General features: G+C 48.2%; 1 protein-coding gene across 2 annotated transcripts; it reads right to left on the reverse strand.

Moving 5' to 3' along the window:
- Window positions 1-248: 248 nt before the first annotated feature.
- LOC147057453 (protein tweety homolog 3-like) lies at window positions 249-14244 on the reverse strand. 2 transcript variants are annotated; one of them, XM_085911562.1, is made up of 15 exons: window positions 13913-14244; window positions 12594-12765; window positions 9043-9239; window positions 8271-8382; window positions 7922-8142; window positions 7599-7694; window positions 7452-7524; window positions 7292-7367; window positions 6912-6967; window positions 6387-6479; window positions 6233-6325; window positions 5998-6134; window positions 4261-4440; window positions 3697-3772; window positions 249-2478 (listed from the first exon to the last, which is right to left on the reverse strand). In XM_085911562.1, exons 2-15 carry the CDS (start codon window positions 12717-12719, stop codon window positions 2344-2346), a joined length of 1671 nt encoding a protein of 556 aa, XP_085767688.1. In that variant the 5' UTR covers window positions 12720-12765; window positions 13913-14244; the 3' UTR covers window positions 249-2343. The 2 variants fall into 2 exon arrangements, with proteins under 2 accessions (XP_085767688.1, XP_085767690.1); XM_085911564.1 differs by lacking the exon at window positions 4261-4440.
- Between the last annotated feature and the right edge of the window lie 332 nt (window positions 14245-14576).

Consider the following 14576-nt stretch of genomic DNA (forward strand, 5'->3'; position numbering starts at 1 on the left):
AGTCTTGATATCCTAGCGGCCTTTCGATTCTTTGTTGGTTTGATTTGAACTTAAATTACTACTATAAGTGTTACAATTAAATTATAACACTAAAATACTTACCGGAGAACCTCTTGCAGATGTAACTTAAGCTATTAGCCAGCATCAACAAGTCACCCTTTTTCAATCGCCTTAGGGTGACATCCTCAACTTGACCACTAGATGGTGACAGAAACAAAGACAAACCTGAGATCAAATCCATGTTAAAGTTGTTTTAATTTCACATCTTTTTGTTTTTCAACATTTATTTTCCAGCTTGAATTATATCATTACCACAGTTTGGACATGTACATCATTAATACTTTGTTTCTTAGTGAAATCATGAGGGGGAAAAAAATGAAAACAGCCATACTGTAGAAAAACATCCAACTAGTATTATTTTTGTTATTTTAATATGTTTTAATGTCCATTACATGACAAGATGAGGAGATAATCTCCCCAAAAAATAGGTGCTGTTATCAGGAGCATGAGGACATTTTAAAAACATTATGAAAGGCGTCAAATGCTCGTTGAATGTAGCATGACGCAGCTAAGTAGAGTAGTGAGCCTAAAAACGCAAGATTGTCTCTATTACGAGAAGTGGTAGTTAATCCAATGAATTCCAATGTGCTAATCCTGTACAGGGTCGGAAATTAGACGATTTTCCGAGTTGACTACGACACTCACAATGCTAATGCTACTCATTTATGCCAGATGGTTAAAAATGATGTGGTTCTGGCCCATTTGTTGACGCGACGACATCCTCTAGATTCCTTTAAAAATAATCTTAGCATTCCTGTCCAAGCACTAAAAATTGTGATCTGTAAAAATTCAAAGGTAGCGTAGATGCTAATGTCCCTTCCTTGCCAAGTTGTACGATGTGCATAATAAGAGGACATTTAGACAAGAATAGCTAAACAAACAAAAAAAAACTTTCGTTAAGATGACAATGGTTTAAAAATGTCATTATTTGAGAAAACGCAATGTAGTTGCGTTTTATGCTAACACGTGAAAGGTCGAAAAGAACCTCGTCCAAAAATTCAGTTGCTAGGTTGTTGCCGGATCAACAAACATCAGTAAAAACGTCGTTTGATTTAAATGACAACATTGTAAAATGTAAGTATATGGAAAAAGTTCCCAACTTAACGCTAAAAGAAAAAAAGCGCAGCCATAGTGTTTATGCTAACAACGCAGCTGTGACACGTGCCTTTCCTCACATAAAGCGACATCGCCAACTACTGGCCTGCCATGCATAATACACATTTTCAGTTTGTGTGCATCTGTGTGGTGATTATCAGTCATTACAAACGCACATTTGACAAAAATCGGAAGTTACCATTCCAGACTAAAACGCTAAGTGTTTATGCTAACTGCGATTTTCCAACAAGTCTACATGTACAACTCAAAATGACACCGCCATCTACTGGCCCGGCATGCACATTACAGATTTTTTTTTTTTCACATCTGTATGACAATTGTTATGCATTTTTCATTCACTCTAGTAACGGCTAAAAGCAGCCCTATGTTCGGAAAGATTTGAAAAATTTCGGCATGTGTGTAGTGGCTCTATGTCTCGAATGTAAACAAAATTGTGACGCTAACCACGCCACGGAGATGTCACACCTGCGTGCCAACACACACCTTCACGACTTTACATACTGTACAGTAGCAGGAGCAACATTGGCAGTGTCCCATTTAGCCTTCAAAAAGTCGCCTCAAACAAAAAGAAATTGTGCTTATGAGGACTCAAAAAAAAAGTTCATCACAGTATCACTTGTGGTAGAATCATTGAAAGAAAAAAAAAAAAAAAAGTTTTAAAAAGAGATTTCTCTTTTTTTTTTCTTTCTTGCTGACTTGTTAGCACCAAGCAAGCAATTTCCTGCTTTCCCCAAAGTCCTTCCTCCTCTTTATCCTTCCATTGCAGCTTGAATTCTTATCGTTTCAGATTTTTTTTTTCTATTTACATGGAAAGCAAGCTCTTTTTTTTTTCCGAGCATCTAATTCAGGCACCCTCGATAATTTTGGCACATGGTCGGCCTCTCGGTTGAAACGCTCCCGAGTAAATTCCACCAAAAAGTCAGCTGAATGGACAAGTTATTGAGATGATAGTGATGTTAGACTAAATGTGTGTGTGTGTGTGTGTGTGTGTGTGTGTGTGTGTGTGTGTGTGTGTGTCTAGGTCTGTGCATATGTGTGAGATACAGCAACATAAGTGCACGGCACAGCACATCACCAGTTAATAAATCAGTGGTGGAGTTATGATTCATATTTACACTTTCTGTACAGTGTGTGTGTGTGTGTGTGTGTGTGTCTAATGATCGGTCACTAGTGGACCGAAGACTGCGGCCGGGCGGTGGCGTGGGGCCGGCTGGCCGGGTCCAGCTGGTCGTTGGGGACAGAGCGGCGGTTCTGGTCGGGGCGGTTGGTGGCCAGGTATTTGGCTCTCATACTGGAGGTGTACTGAGGACCACCGGGAAGGAAGGAAGGAAGGAAGGAAGGGGGGCAGTAGAGGTCAAAGGATAGAAAATAAGAGAACATTTTCAATAAATGCAGTTGTGTTTGAATAGAGGGAGGATGGTAGGAAGACTGGGCGGGTGGGTAGATAGGTTCAGAAAGATGCTATGGAAGTAGGTGAAAGTTGCTAGGTAGGTAGGTAGGTAGGTAGGTAGGTAGGTAGGTAGGTAGGTAGGTAGGTAGGTAGGTAGGAAGGTACGTAGATAGGTTGAGAGGAGATCAGTCAGTCAGTTGGAAGACGTGGGATGCAGGTAGGTAGCTAGGTGGGTTGCTAGGGATTTGGTTAAGTTGGTAGGTTGGGAGGAAGTGGAGCTATAGTCATCACAAACATAGGAGGGGAGATTGGTTGGTCGATGGAACGTTTTGGTTGGTGGGGCGGTAGGACGGTGGTTAGTTGGATGGTCGGGTGGGTAGGTAACTTGGTAGAGAGGGAGGTACTAAGTAGATCGGTAGGGAGGAGATTGTTACGTCGGTTGGAACGCTTCATTGAGATGTAAGTAGGTCATCGGATTGCTGGGTCAGTCAGTCAGTAGGTAGGCAAGCAAGTGCAACACGGGTACGTTAGTAGGTAGGAAGGTAGGTAGGTAGATGACATCATGACAGAAATACTTGGACCAGTCATTTGGACAGCCGGGGTTTGATTAAGTTGATTAATTAACAATCAATTAGGTGGAGATGATGTTATTGTCAATGACTCGTTGATTAAATGGTTAGTGCTCTAGTTCTGACGTTAGCCTGCTAACCAGTTAGCCGCCGATCACCTGCTACATCTCGCTAGCATGTAGCGAGTGCACGCCACGACAAGGACACACACACCTCCACTCAAATGCACACAATGAAACATTGGGAGAGGGGGGGAGACAAGGCTGGGATGGTGTGGTGTGGGGTGGGGCGGGTCCGAGGGGCTGCTTCGCCTAAAAAACTCTTACTTGGACTCCCTTTAGTCAACCTGCAGACATCAGAAGTAGAGGACTCGTCTATTCGCGTTTGCCCAGGCTGCCAAAATGACCCCGATCCAGACCGTGGGGTGAGGTGGGGGGGCTACCTTCCAATAGCCCGCACAGGTAACAAACATCCAATTGCTGGCACGGCTTATTGGAAGGCAGCCTGCGTGCGAGGGGGAGGGGGGGGGGGGGGGGAGTGTTCTAGAAAGTGTGCACTTACAGAGGGTGGAGGGGACTCCCTGCCAATCAAAGGGGTGTTCTCACACCGGGGGGTCTGAAAGTTTGCGTTCTGGTTCCTGCGTTGTAGAATCAGAGGTTACTGCGGGCGGCGGACAGACGGCTCGGCTCGGCTCAGCTCGCGGCTTGGCCTACTCAACTGCTGCTAGCCTCAAATCCACGATGTTTTTTTGGATACTGATTTGGTGGTTGGCTAATTTGGCCAAACATCACAAGGGAAACACTAAGCTAGCTATCAAAAATCACATTTCCACCAAGCCGTACAGGTTTGGAAGGTTTGGGATGGAAGTCCAGTGTGACATCATAACGCCTGCCGTTGTGACTTGCGCTCCGAATGACAGTACCAAAAATCGGTACGTTAGCTAGCGAATGAAAAAGCGGAACTCGACAGATCCATTCTCCAAAAGCGCCATACCGAACCCAAGTCTAGCGTACTTGATGGAAAGGTTGTGGTTGATTTATTTTTGTACTCCCTAATGTTATTGTGGCCTTTCCTATCTTAGTCCAGGCTGATGCTAGCTAGCCCTAGCGTGGTGCGCTAACTCACATGTACTCAGTGACGGGGGCATTGCTGACGGTGTGGGCGGTGGCGGGCAGGCTAGCTTCGCTACCGTAGCTGGAGCCGCAGCTGTAGAGACTGGGCATGTGAACGCGGTACAGGTTATCGTGAACGCCGCCGCCGCCCCGCGAGGCGCCCGACTCGTCCTCTCCGTCCTCCTCATCCGTCCTTTTGGGGGAGTGGGTTAGGGTTAGGGAGCGGCGGATGGGAGGGGGGTATTGGTGGTAAGGGGCGGAGACAACAGATTGTCAACAAACAGCAGAAGAGGAGAGGGGCGAGGTTTGCTGAGCTCGTCGACAACATGCCGCCAAAACCGTCAGAGCAGCGCGATGCTAACGCTAATGTCGTCATTCAGAAAACATGCAGCCAATCGGTGGACATGCAGCTTCCCTGCAGTCTCAGACAAGGGCGGCCGGCGCTCCATGGAACTTAAAGCAAATAATACAAATATGATGATGATGATCAAAATAATAATAATAATAATAATTGGGGGGCTAACAAGCCATTTTCTGAAACAAAAATGGTCCAAACTGTAAAGCAGCCGCAAAGGAAAGGTTGGTGTTGATTTGGAAGGTGGATTTCTTGACACTGCACGTTCAAAAATGTCAAAGAAGCAGAGCTACACTTGAATATGAGAAATAAGGAAATCACAATTGAAGAATGAATTTGTCATTTCCTTACTTCAGCAAATGCGCACGGAATGTTTTCGCCCTGACTGACCGCTAGGCGGCGACATTTCTCTCTTCCAGTCTCAGGATGATGAGATGGCATTGTTGCCAAAAAAGCAACACCGCGAGTTTGCCAACTTTTTCGTTGAAAATAAAGAATTGGTTCCAATTCCAGTACTTGCCGCTGACGACATGGAATCGTTGACGTGATGAAAGACGTCGTCCGTACGCGGCATGTCGAGCTTTGCCAAATCACGACGTTGTGGGGAATGAGAGGAGGGAAAAGGAAGGAAAGAAGCAACAGAAGGAGGAAGTGGGACACGTTGGGGGGGAAGGGTCATAAATAAAGCACAATCTGCTGCTGGCGGGTTGCAGAAAAGGAAACGCAGACAAGAGTCAAGGCTGGCGATGGATGATGCGGGTGGGGGGGGGGGGGGGGGAGACGCGCCACTCAAGGAAGGACGACATGCAAAGACTCCTCAAGCCTCCTACGACAATCCCAGCAGCAGGGCTTCCCAAACTCTACGGCTACTACTGCTGCAATACCAGCACATATGTACAGTTGATCTCATGATGGATTCAAGTGACTGCGTGTATGATCAAATTTTACAAGAATTTTACCAAAGCAATAAGATGTATGAAAAAAAAAATGTAATTGTACTTCAGAAAGATTTCCTCTAATTTTACAAGGGAAAAAAAATCTGATTGATTTGAAAGAAGGTCGTAATGGTAAAAAAAAAAATCCTAATTTTGCCTGAATGACGTCATTTTCTCAAAGAACGTTTACGCCGACAAATGACGAATAACGCCATCATTTAAAACGACAAATATGAAGTTATGTTGCCGTGAGGTCACGAGACAATGTCAGAGTTGGTCAGTCAACATTCCGTCATCAAATTCTGAGCCAAGAGAAGTTGAGGAAACCCCGCATTGGTAGTGAGTAGCGTGTTAGCTGTTAGCATTAGCATTCATCGCATTGCTGCGTGTGTGCGTCCGGGCTCCACGCCTGCGTGCCTGCGTGCCTGCGTGCGTACGTGCGTGCCTGCGCCGGCGTTACCTCTTGCCGGGCCAGGTGTGCGGCACGCTGCAGACGATGGAGGAGAACATGAGCGCCGTGACGAAGGAGAAGAGCACCAGGTAGATGACGCCCTCCACGCCGTCGTAGCACAAACCCGTCAGAGCCTGCACGTAGTCCTGCCACATGCAGGTAGGGGGCGCCAGTGAGAAAGGGCACAGGCAAAGAAGCTTCAGCGAACTAACAAACGTGGTGGTAGGACTCGGGCTCTGCTCACCATGTGCAGGCTGCGACAATCCACCAGAGCCGTCAGCTGGTGCAGGCCCACCTCGGTGGAGTTCAGCACCGACTGGATCTGGTCCAGACTCTCCTGGAAGAATATTTGTGAGAATCCAGAAAGTTGGAAAAACGCCGATGGCTGGCGCACGAACCTTGGTGTTGGCGTATTCCCGCGTGGCCGATCGCAAAAGCTCAGACACGTCGTCCTGCATCTCCACCAACGCTTTGTGACTCCCCGACAGCCTCTACACACACACACACACACACACGCACAAGTAGGCATTGCATTTTTGCCTCCAAAGTCTCGAAAAGTGAAGCTGTATTAAAAAAATAGACACAGTGCTTAACTTTTCCCACACAGCGACTCAAAATGAATGATCACATGAGCCGTGTGGTCCAACTAAACGTCTCCTTTTGCGTTCTGTTGTTTTTGGAGCCCTCTTGTGGCCATTTGTGGTCAAATCCTTTCCAACCGTTCCTCTGAGCTCATTTCCTGTTTGCAGTTGGCAATCTTGATAGCTTTTTCAGTGTGTATATAGTTAAAGTGTTTTTAAGATTTATCGATGTTGTATTTATTTGGTCTTGCTACCAAAACATTGATTTTTGATGGTGTCCCTCAACTGTTGTCCATATTGCACAGATGAATTCCAATCAGGCAAAGAAAAGTGTGCACCTACCTGCTGGAAGGGGTTGACTTGTCCCGGGCTGCACTTCAGGTAATACTGCAGAATATCTAAAAAGGAAACACTTATATCATTCAAATGGTGGTGGGAGGTGAGGAAAGGCAATTTAGATTGGATTTTTACAAGACGCAGACAGGCAGGCACATATACATGCAATTTGTCTAGCTCCCAAATGGCACATTGTGCACGTGTGTGTGTGTCTAAATCTGCACCGTGCAGTCAGCCAGAGCGGAAACAACTGAACGACAACAGATCTCATTAAGACAAGAGGAACTGAGGAGGAAATGGGCTAAAAATGGCACGCTGCAAATGGAATATGCCATCATTTAGAAATGGCATCAAACATTTGATTTGGGCCAGGGAACAAAACACACCTTGCTGGATGACGGCGTTCTCCTGGGTGGCGCGGGCGACGTACGCGTCGGGAGAATCGCAAAGGTCGCTGGCCGACTGCGAGCAAACACGAGGGGAGGGGATGACGTCAGTGCGGAGCCGGGCGGCGGCTTTGCTACGTTGCCGTGGCGACGGGCTTACCGCGGCGACGGCCAGTTCCAGGCCCAGAGACGCCCAGCTGATGACGAGGGTCAGCACGCCCAGCAGGCACACGCTGCCGACGGAAGGGCACAAACCACATCCGTGTTACGCAATCGCACAAAAAAATCCAAATGAGGCCACACGTACCCGATCAGAGTTCCTCTGGAGTTGCGAATAAGTCCGAAGAGAACCAGGAGACAAATGAGGACGTCGAACAAGAGCAGGCTGAGGTAGCCCAACCACCTGCAAGAAGTTCACAGTTGTCTCAGAAAGTGACAATTTGAGCAACGCCAAAAACATTTTGGGGAATTGTCAAATTTGGGACTGTGAAATGCTCAATCAAGATCTTCTGAATTTTGGGCAGATTTTCAAGTTGTTTGCTCCGCTTACAAAATGTAGCCAAATCAAGACGTTGACAGCGAACATTAATCAATCAGCCAATCAATCAATCATCCGTTGCCAGCGGTGACCTGTAGAAGTCGAAGGCCTCGGTTTGTCTGGCCAGGTCCTCCAGAGACACGGCCGTGTTGGACCAGAAGGGCAGGTCCACCAGCAGCTTGAGCAGCTCGTCCAGCTGTCCCTGCAGCTTCTGGACGATGGACACGTAGTCCGTCTGCTCCTGGTAGATGGTCTCCAGCTGGCCCAGGTTCTCCTCCACCGTCTGGTTCAGCGCCGCCGCATTATCCCACACCTGAGCGGGAAACACGTCGTCAGCGCAATTGATACTACACGTGCGCTACGGCCCCCCCTAGTGGCAGGCGGAAGAATACCTCCGACGTTCATTTAATAATGCCTTTTTTTTTTGTTCTTTCTCCTCACCAATTTCTCGATGCCCGACACGGTGCGGTTGGCGTGGCGCAGGGAGTAAGCCAGGCGACTGGCGCCGTCGCTGGACTCGCCGTTCCCGTAGAAGCCCACGGCGATGCCGGCGCTGAAGGAAAAACAAACGGATGGTGAGGAAGGCCGACTGCTCGTGGAGGAAAATTTACAGCTAGCGTTAAAAGGAAATTTGTGTTTGCGTGCGGATGGCGGCGCGGGCGCCTAAGACATAAATCCTCATCTGCAGACGGAAACGAGAAGGAAGCGGGCATTAACATCGATTGTAGTTTATGGGATGAAATGATTTTTTTATGATCTTCTTAATGTGCTTTCACGCCGCCACTTCATCATCTCCCCACAACAAACGCGCGTTTACATTTGTGCTAATAAACCAACGCTTTACCCCCGACAGAAGCCCGGCGCTCTTTGCGGGCCAGTAAATAACCGCACACACATATTTTAGCTAACGATGACATTTGCAAACCTGCAAAAGAAGTAACGCTTGGTCAATGAGTCATGCGGCGACACACAAACAGCTTTCCTTGTGACTGTAAAATTCACTTCTGTTCTCTGCAGCCAGTCTGCTTCTGTTGCCATGGCAACCTTTCTAGGCCAGCGAGAGGCCCAAACAGAGAGCGGAAGAATAAATAGAAGAGAAGGGAGGGAAGGGAGGAAGGGAAATCACCATGACCAGTTGAGGAAGAGGACGAGCCAGAAAAGAAAGGCGAACATCCCGTCCATCAAATTTCATGTGTGGAGCAGAAAGTCTCACCTGCACACCAGGGTGGCGATGATCACGCACCAGGCGGTGCAGCAGCAGTCGGCGCTGGGCTGCTGAGAGTGCGCGTGGTGCGTCGACGACTCGTTGCTCTTGCGCCGGCGGCAGCAAAGCCAGAAGGAGTAAAAAAGGAGGAACAGGAGGTCCAGACCCAAACACAACAGAGCCACCGAGCCCAGCAGCAGCACAGACTGGGAAGACACACAGTTCAAATCACGACAGACTGCTGTTAGCTTCTTGCGCTAGCAGCAGCAGACATATTTTTGCCTGTCGAGAATTTTATGAATAATACGATAAGTAAGGCACGGACATGAAACGTGCAGGTTAACGGAGCGCAGAATAAATGCGAACGCTACTAGCTTAGCTTCCTGTGCTAGCCACCGACTAACTACTGTTGCTTGCCGTTGGAGGTTTTAGCCCAAAAAATAAAAACAAGTGCATTAAAAAAAGAGAAACAATACAAAATACAAAAGTAGAGGCAAATACAATAAAAACAGCAGGGGCCCTAAAACAGAACCCTGTGGATTTCAACAAATAATATGGAGGTTCCTGCTAAAAAATGTGAATTTCAGAAGGCCAAACCACAAATGTGTATCGGATAAACACGAAAGAGAAAGGAGGTGATGCGAAAGCGGTCGGGCGCACGATTTTCCCGCCTAGCCGTGACGCTAGCACGAGCGCGCCACCATAGGCCCCGCGCATGGAGGCAAAACCGCGACAACGGGAGGGACCAGACACGGGACGCTAACCCGCTAAAAGCTTTCATGTGTAAACCCGAGAGCAGGTGGCGGTAGGCGGAGGAGGCGGGAGACCAAAATAAGACTCTCGCTCATCTACTTCTCGCCTAGCCGTCGCTATTCATTCGCTCTACGTGACCACATTCAGAAAGTATCTGGATCCGTCCGTGTCTGTGCACCCCATGCTCCCCCGGGATGGATGGTCTGGAATAGTCATTGGAAGGCAGAACCACGCCGAGAACACGGCCCGCTTACAAAACGCTTCCGTTTGTCCGGCGGACAAAAAGAGCCGGAACATTCTCAGGACTCCATTTTGGATGGTCACCAAAACAGGCCCCCCTGAACAAGACTTCTCATGACCCGGTTTCTGCGCTCGACATATGCCCCCACGTTGCGCAACACGGAGAAGAGAAAGAGCACAAAGCTTAAATTGCCCACAATGACATTCTCATCACAAGCTTTCAAAATTCAACTATTTTGTGGGCCGTACAGAAAATACCGGCAAAAGAACGTGTCGGGACAACCGAGGCCGTCGACGTATTTCATCTCTTGCTGTTGGACACAAAATTGCCTGGCGCATCTAACCTGACAGCCGCGAGATTAAGCGCGGCGCCGCCAAAGCGTCAGCGCAGATTAAGCCAGCACCAATTAGTTAGTAATTAGCACACGTGAGTGCGCGTGTGCGCGTGCGCGTGCGTGTCTTCCTCCAGATAGGTTGGCAGCTTGGAGGAGGGGGACTTAGCGGTCAGCCGCTGCGCCGTGATCTACTTTCAATCTGTGCTTTGAAATACGTGTGCGCTGACACGATCGATGCTTTCCACTGCACTGACTTGTCCTTGCACCCTGCACTCGCCAGCATTGCGCCATGGCTGCCAAACAACTGCCAGGTTTTCCCCCCCGAGGCGTTCGCTGACCTCCGGTTCGTGCCCCCCCACCCCCCGGCTTGCTTTTGACCCAGTCGACAAGACGGGTTACCCCGACGCTTTCAAATGCCTCGCAAAATGCTAACGAATGACAATTAAAGGGCAAAACTCAGGAGTTTGTGTGTAATTACAGGTCACGTGACTCCTGTGTAATGTTCTGCAGCTGCGCTACCGCAAAGCTGACTCTGCAGTTCCATCGCTTTACAGTAAACACACACACACACACACTCGTTCTATTCTGAGGCCCCGACAGAACCTCAGGACACAATCTCCGATTTCAGCTTTCGAGGGAAGAAAAGTCAGTGAGCCAGCAAGAGAGAATTACATTGAACGGATTTCTGCCATCGAGCCAAAATGGCTGCCACAGAGAAGCCGGAGAATAAAAAGAGCTCGAAATAGAGTCCGTTTGCTCGCTTCTTTGCGTGAATATGCTAACATTCTAATGTGCTACATGTGCGCTAGCTAGCCAGAAAGTTCTTGAAACAAAGTTATTTTGGCAGAAGCTAACTTTTGCTTGTCCATTTATTTTATGCTGTTTGGCACAAAATGGCCGCCAGACCCTTTTTCCGGTCGCGGCTCCCGAAAATCAGGACAAATGTGTGTTGCGAGCGCCCGAGTTAGTCTGTGGGAACCAACGGCAATGAAACGTTGCCGTTCCGGTCTTTTGTTGGCTCGAAGACGCTAACGAATGTGTTTCGAGCACAACGCGTGCCCCCGACCGACTGTTTGAGCCAAAATGGCTGCCGCTTTTGGCCCCCGATAGCAGATAGTGCCAAAGGGTCGACATATTTTGTTTGCGGACGCATGAAAGCCTCCGGGACAATCTAAAGAGGGCTTGGCTGCGGAAAAAGTGAAAGAGAGCGTTCTTTTCTTTTCTTTTCAAGCGACACCCCCTCGGCCCCTTCCGTCTAATTCAACCCCCGCCTTCTTCTTCTTGTCATTCTCACCCACTTTCCCTGCCTCTCACCATCTCGCCGCAATTAATGATGCACCCTGAATGGAGCCTCTTCAGCCCCCCCCCTCCTCCCCTCCCCTACACAAAAGGCCCCGAGGGAGGTTTGTGACCTCACCTCAAAGTGCTAAATAGGCACTGACGCAGAAACGCAGCACACAACGAGCGACTAACACGGTAGAAGTCGTCTAAAACATATGGCACGCGGGCCAGAACGGGCCCATCTATAAAATCCGCCTAAAAATGAAAAACATTCTTCCGTCCAGCCCGCTTGGGATCAATTTGGGGTGAAACTAAAATGAGTTTACACGATCGGGGCTGGGAGGGGACTACTTAAAATTCCACTGCTCATGCGCACACACACACACACACACACACACACAAAGAGGCTCAGTTAAGCAGTGAATGTCTCACAGGAAGTAGCCATTTAGAAGAAAAAGCACCTCCCACGGCTCATCAAGCCTGCGCCTCTTGAGCCTTTTTATCCTCTTCCACCTCTTCGTTTCCCACCAGCGCCACCACCATCATCATCATCCTCCTCCTCCCATTACCCCCTCCCTCCGCATTTTGTTTTGTGCACGACTGCGGCGGCGGCGTTTCGCCTTCCCACGCTGTCAGTGCTGCAAATGAAAAGTCACCGGCGGACGCGAGTTTACTCAACTGCAGAGAGAGCAGGCATCTACCATGGTGTTTTAGGAGCAAGAAAAAAAATGGAAGTGGTGTGAGCATGTCAAAGTCCAACTGCGGCATTTTTCAGTCTGCAAAATGTTGTTTTATTTCTTTAAATAAAAAAAAAAATCTGATCATAATGATTTTCACATTCTTAAAAAAATGCTTTATCAATTTTACAAAAACATCAAAATCTTTCACATTTTTCTTGTAAAAGAAAAAGTGTAAATGAAATGTTTTCTTTCCACGCGGCGGGCAATGTACCTTTTGATACTCGGGGTCTTGGGGCCGGAAGTCGCTGCTGACCAACTGGAAGTCCAAGTTGAAATGAGGCAAGCGGTGGAGGAGGTTCACCCACCACGGCGGCGAGTAGTTGACCACGGCCGCCATCTTCGAGACGGGATGGCTCGCTAAAACACGTTTACTGGCGTAGATGCTGCCAGGAGGGGGAACACAAATTGGATGGATTAAAAAAAAAATCCCATACAATTTAAAGAACACATTTGGCATGATTTCTGTCAGACTTCTGTGTGGCTCTTAAAAAAAAGTAAACTTTCTTAACAATATGTGATGCGTTCTCACACGTTTGTTACATTTGTGGAAGATGAATTTTTATCCATCGCCAGTTGGCGTCTACTGAAAATGACATCATAGTTGCTCGGCTGTTGTCCAGGATTGTTGGTCATTGATGAGCTCTTGAAAACAATTTAGAAGTTTATGAAAAAGGAAACAAATATTTTCTTCTTAGAGATACATTTTTATTATTTCCTCTTCATTTCAATGTTCAAATAGAAAAAAAATCAGCTTTCTTTCTTTGAAATCATGAACTTAAAAGTTAATAATGGCTGTCTTTTTAAGTCATTCGATTTTCTCTGATATTAACTCTGGTATTTAATTTTTAAAAAATACAATATTTGCTAAAAATACAATAACAAGAGTTTTTTTTGTCTGTCAAATTTCCCCAAAGAGTTCTGGAATTTGTTGGCCTTGCCAGTGGCATACGTCTTGCCTGCCTGTCTGTCTGTCTGTCCTGATTTCTGCTTGGCCAGGTGAGCGTCTATCCATCTATCCATCCACGTGGATGAGTCAACTCACCTGCGTGGTCTCCTTTGACGTGAATTATTTGCACGCCAGGATGACACCTCTTGACTTTCCCATCGATTTTGTTGCAAGTAAACAACAGCTCATGGAGGGGCAATGGGCGAAGGGGGGGGGGGGGGCACTTCAACAAAAGGGCTCATTGTGTATGCACGCACATAATCACGACTTGAACACTGACAATAGAAGACCAAAATCAAGCTCGCCGCCTCAACTAACAATGAGCACCAAAAAATGGCCGTTGAATGACATCTAGGCTCCGCATCCATCCATCCATCCATCCATCCGAGCGGCCGGGCTGGCGGGCGCGCGCACAAACACACATGTGGGTCATGCAAAGGCGAACGCCCGCAGTCGAGCCTCCGTCGTCTCGGATTAGCTCGCTCTCGTCAGCCCGGCTTTGTCCTCACCGAGCGAGCGAGTGCCGCAGTCTCGGCGGCCGAGTCTCCACGACAACATACATTCCGCCATTCCGTCCCGCTTACCTTTCTGCTCGCTCGGCGTGTCGTCTTCTCCGTGCCGCATCAACGCGGCGGCGGCGTCCGGCCGAAGGGACGCTCGCTCGGTTGGTCTGTCGGTCGTTAGGGTCGCTCGCTCGCTCGGTCGGTCGGTCGGCGGCGCGCGTTCACCGGCGGTGCCCGGCGACCATTTCCAGCCTCCTGCGGGTTGGTCGCTCCAAAAGCTTTGTGTCGTTCACCGGGTAGCGATGGCGACCGCCGCCCCGCTGCTGGACATATTAACCGCGGAGGTGCTTGACTAAACACGCACGCACGTATAAGGAAAAGTGTTTCAAGATCCGAGAAGACAGCGCGGAGGCTTTGCTGGAACACACGGACCGTGCGTGAGCGAGCGAGCGTGCGCGCGCGCGTGCACGGGCGTGCGTGACGAGCAAAGAAAGAAAAAGAAACCGGAGTGGCGACCCCTAGCGGACAGCAAAATGTTGCTTAAAAAATAACGTCATCGATTGGGAAAATCTCCGAAAGCGTACATCAGAAAACAATTTTCAAGAACGAGATAAATATCAGTTTGAAAGAATAGGTTTCACCTTTTTTTTTCAAGTCCGACCTCTGTAAACACTTCTCTTCCATCAACTTTTAAGTTTCTTCAAATGTCAATCTAAAAACAATGCTATTTTCTCCAAAACAGATC

The sequence above is a fragment of the Syngnathus leptorhynchus genome, chromosome 5, assembly GCF_054491065.1.
Source record: "Syngnathus leptorhynchus isolate UIUO chromosome 5, UIUO_Slep, whole genome shotgun sequence".
In the NCBI taxonomy this organism is placed as follows: Eukaryota; Metazoa; Chordata; class Actinopteri; order Syngnathiformes; family Syngnathidae; genus Syngnathus; species Syngnathus leptorhynchus.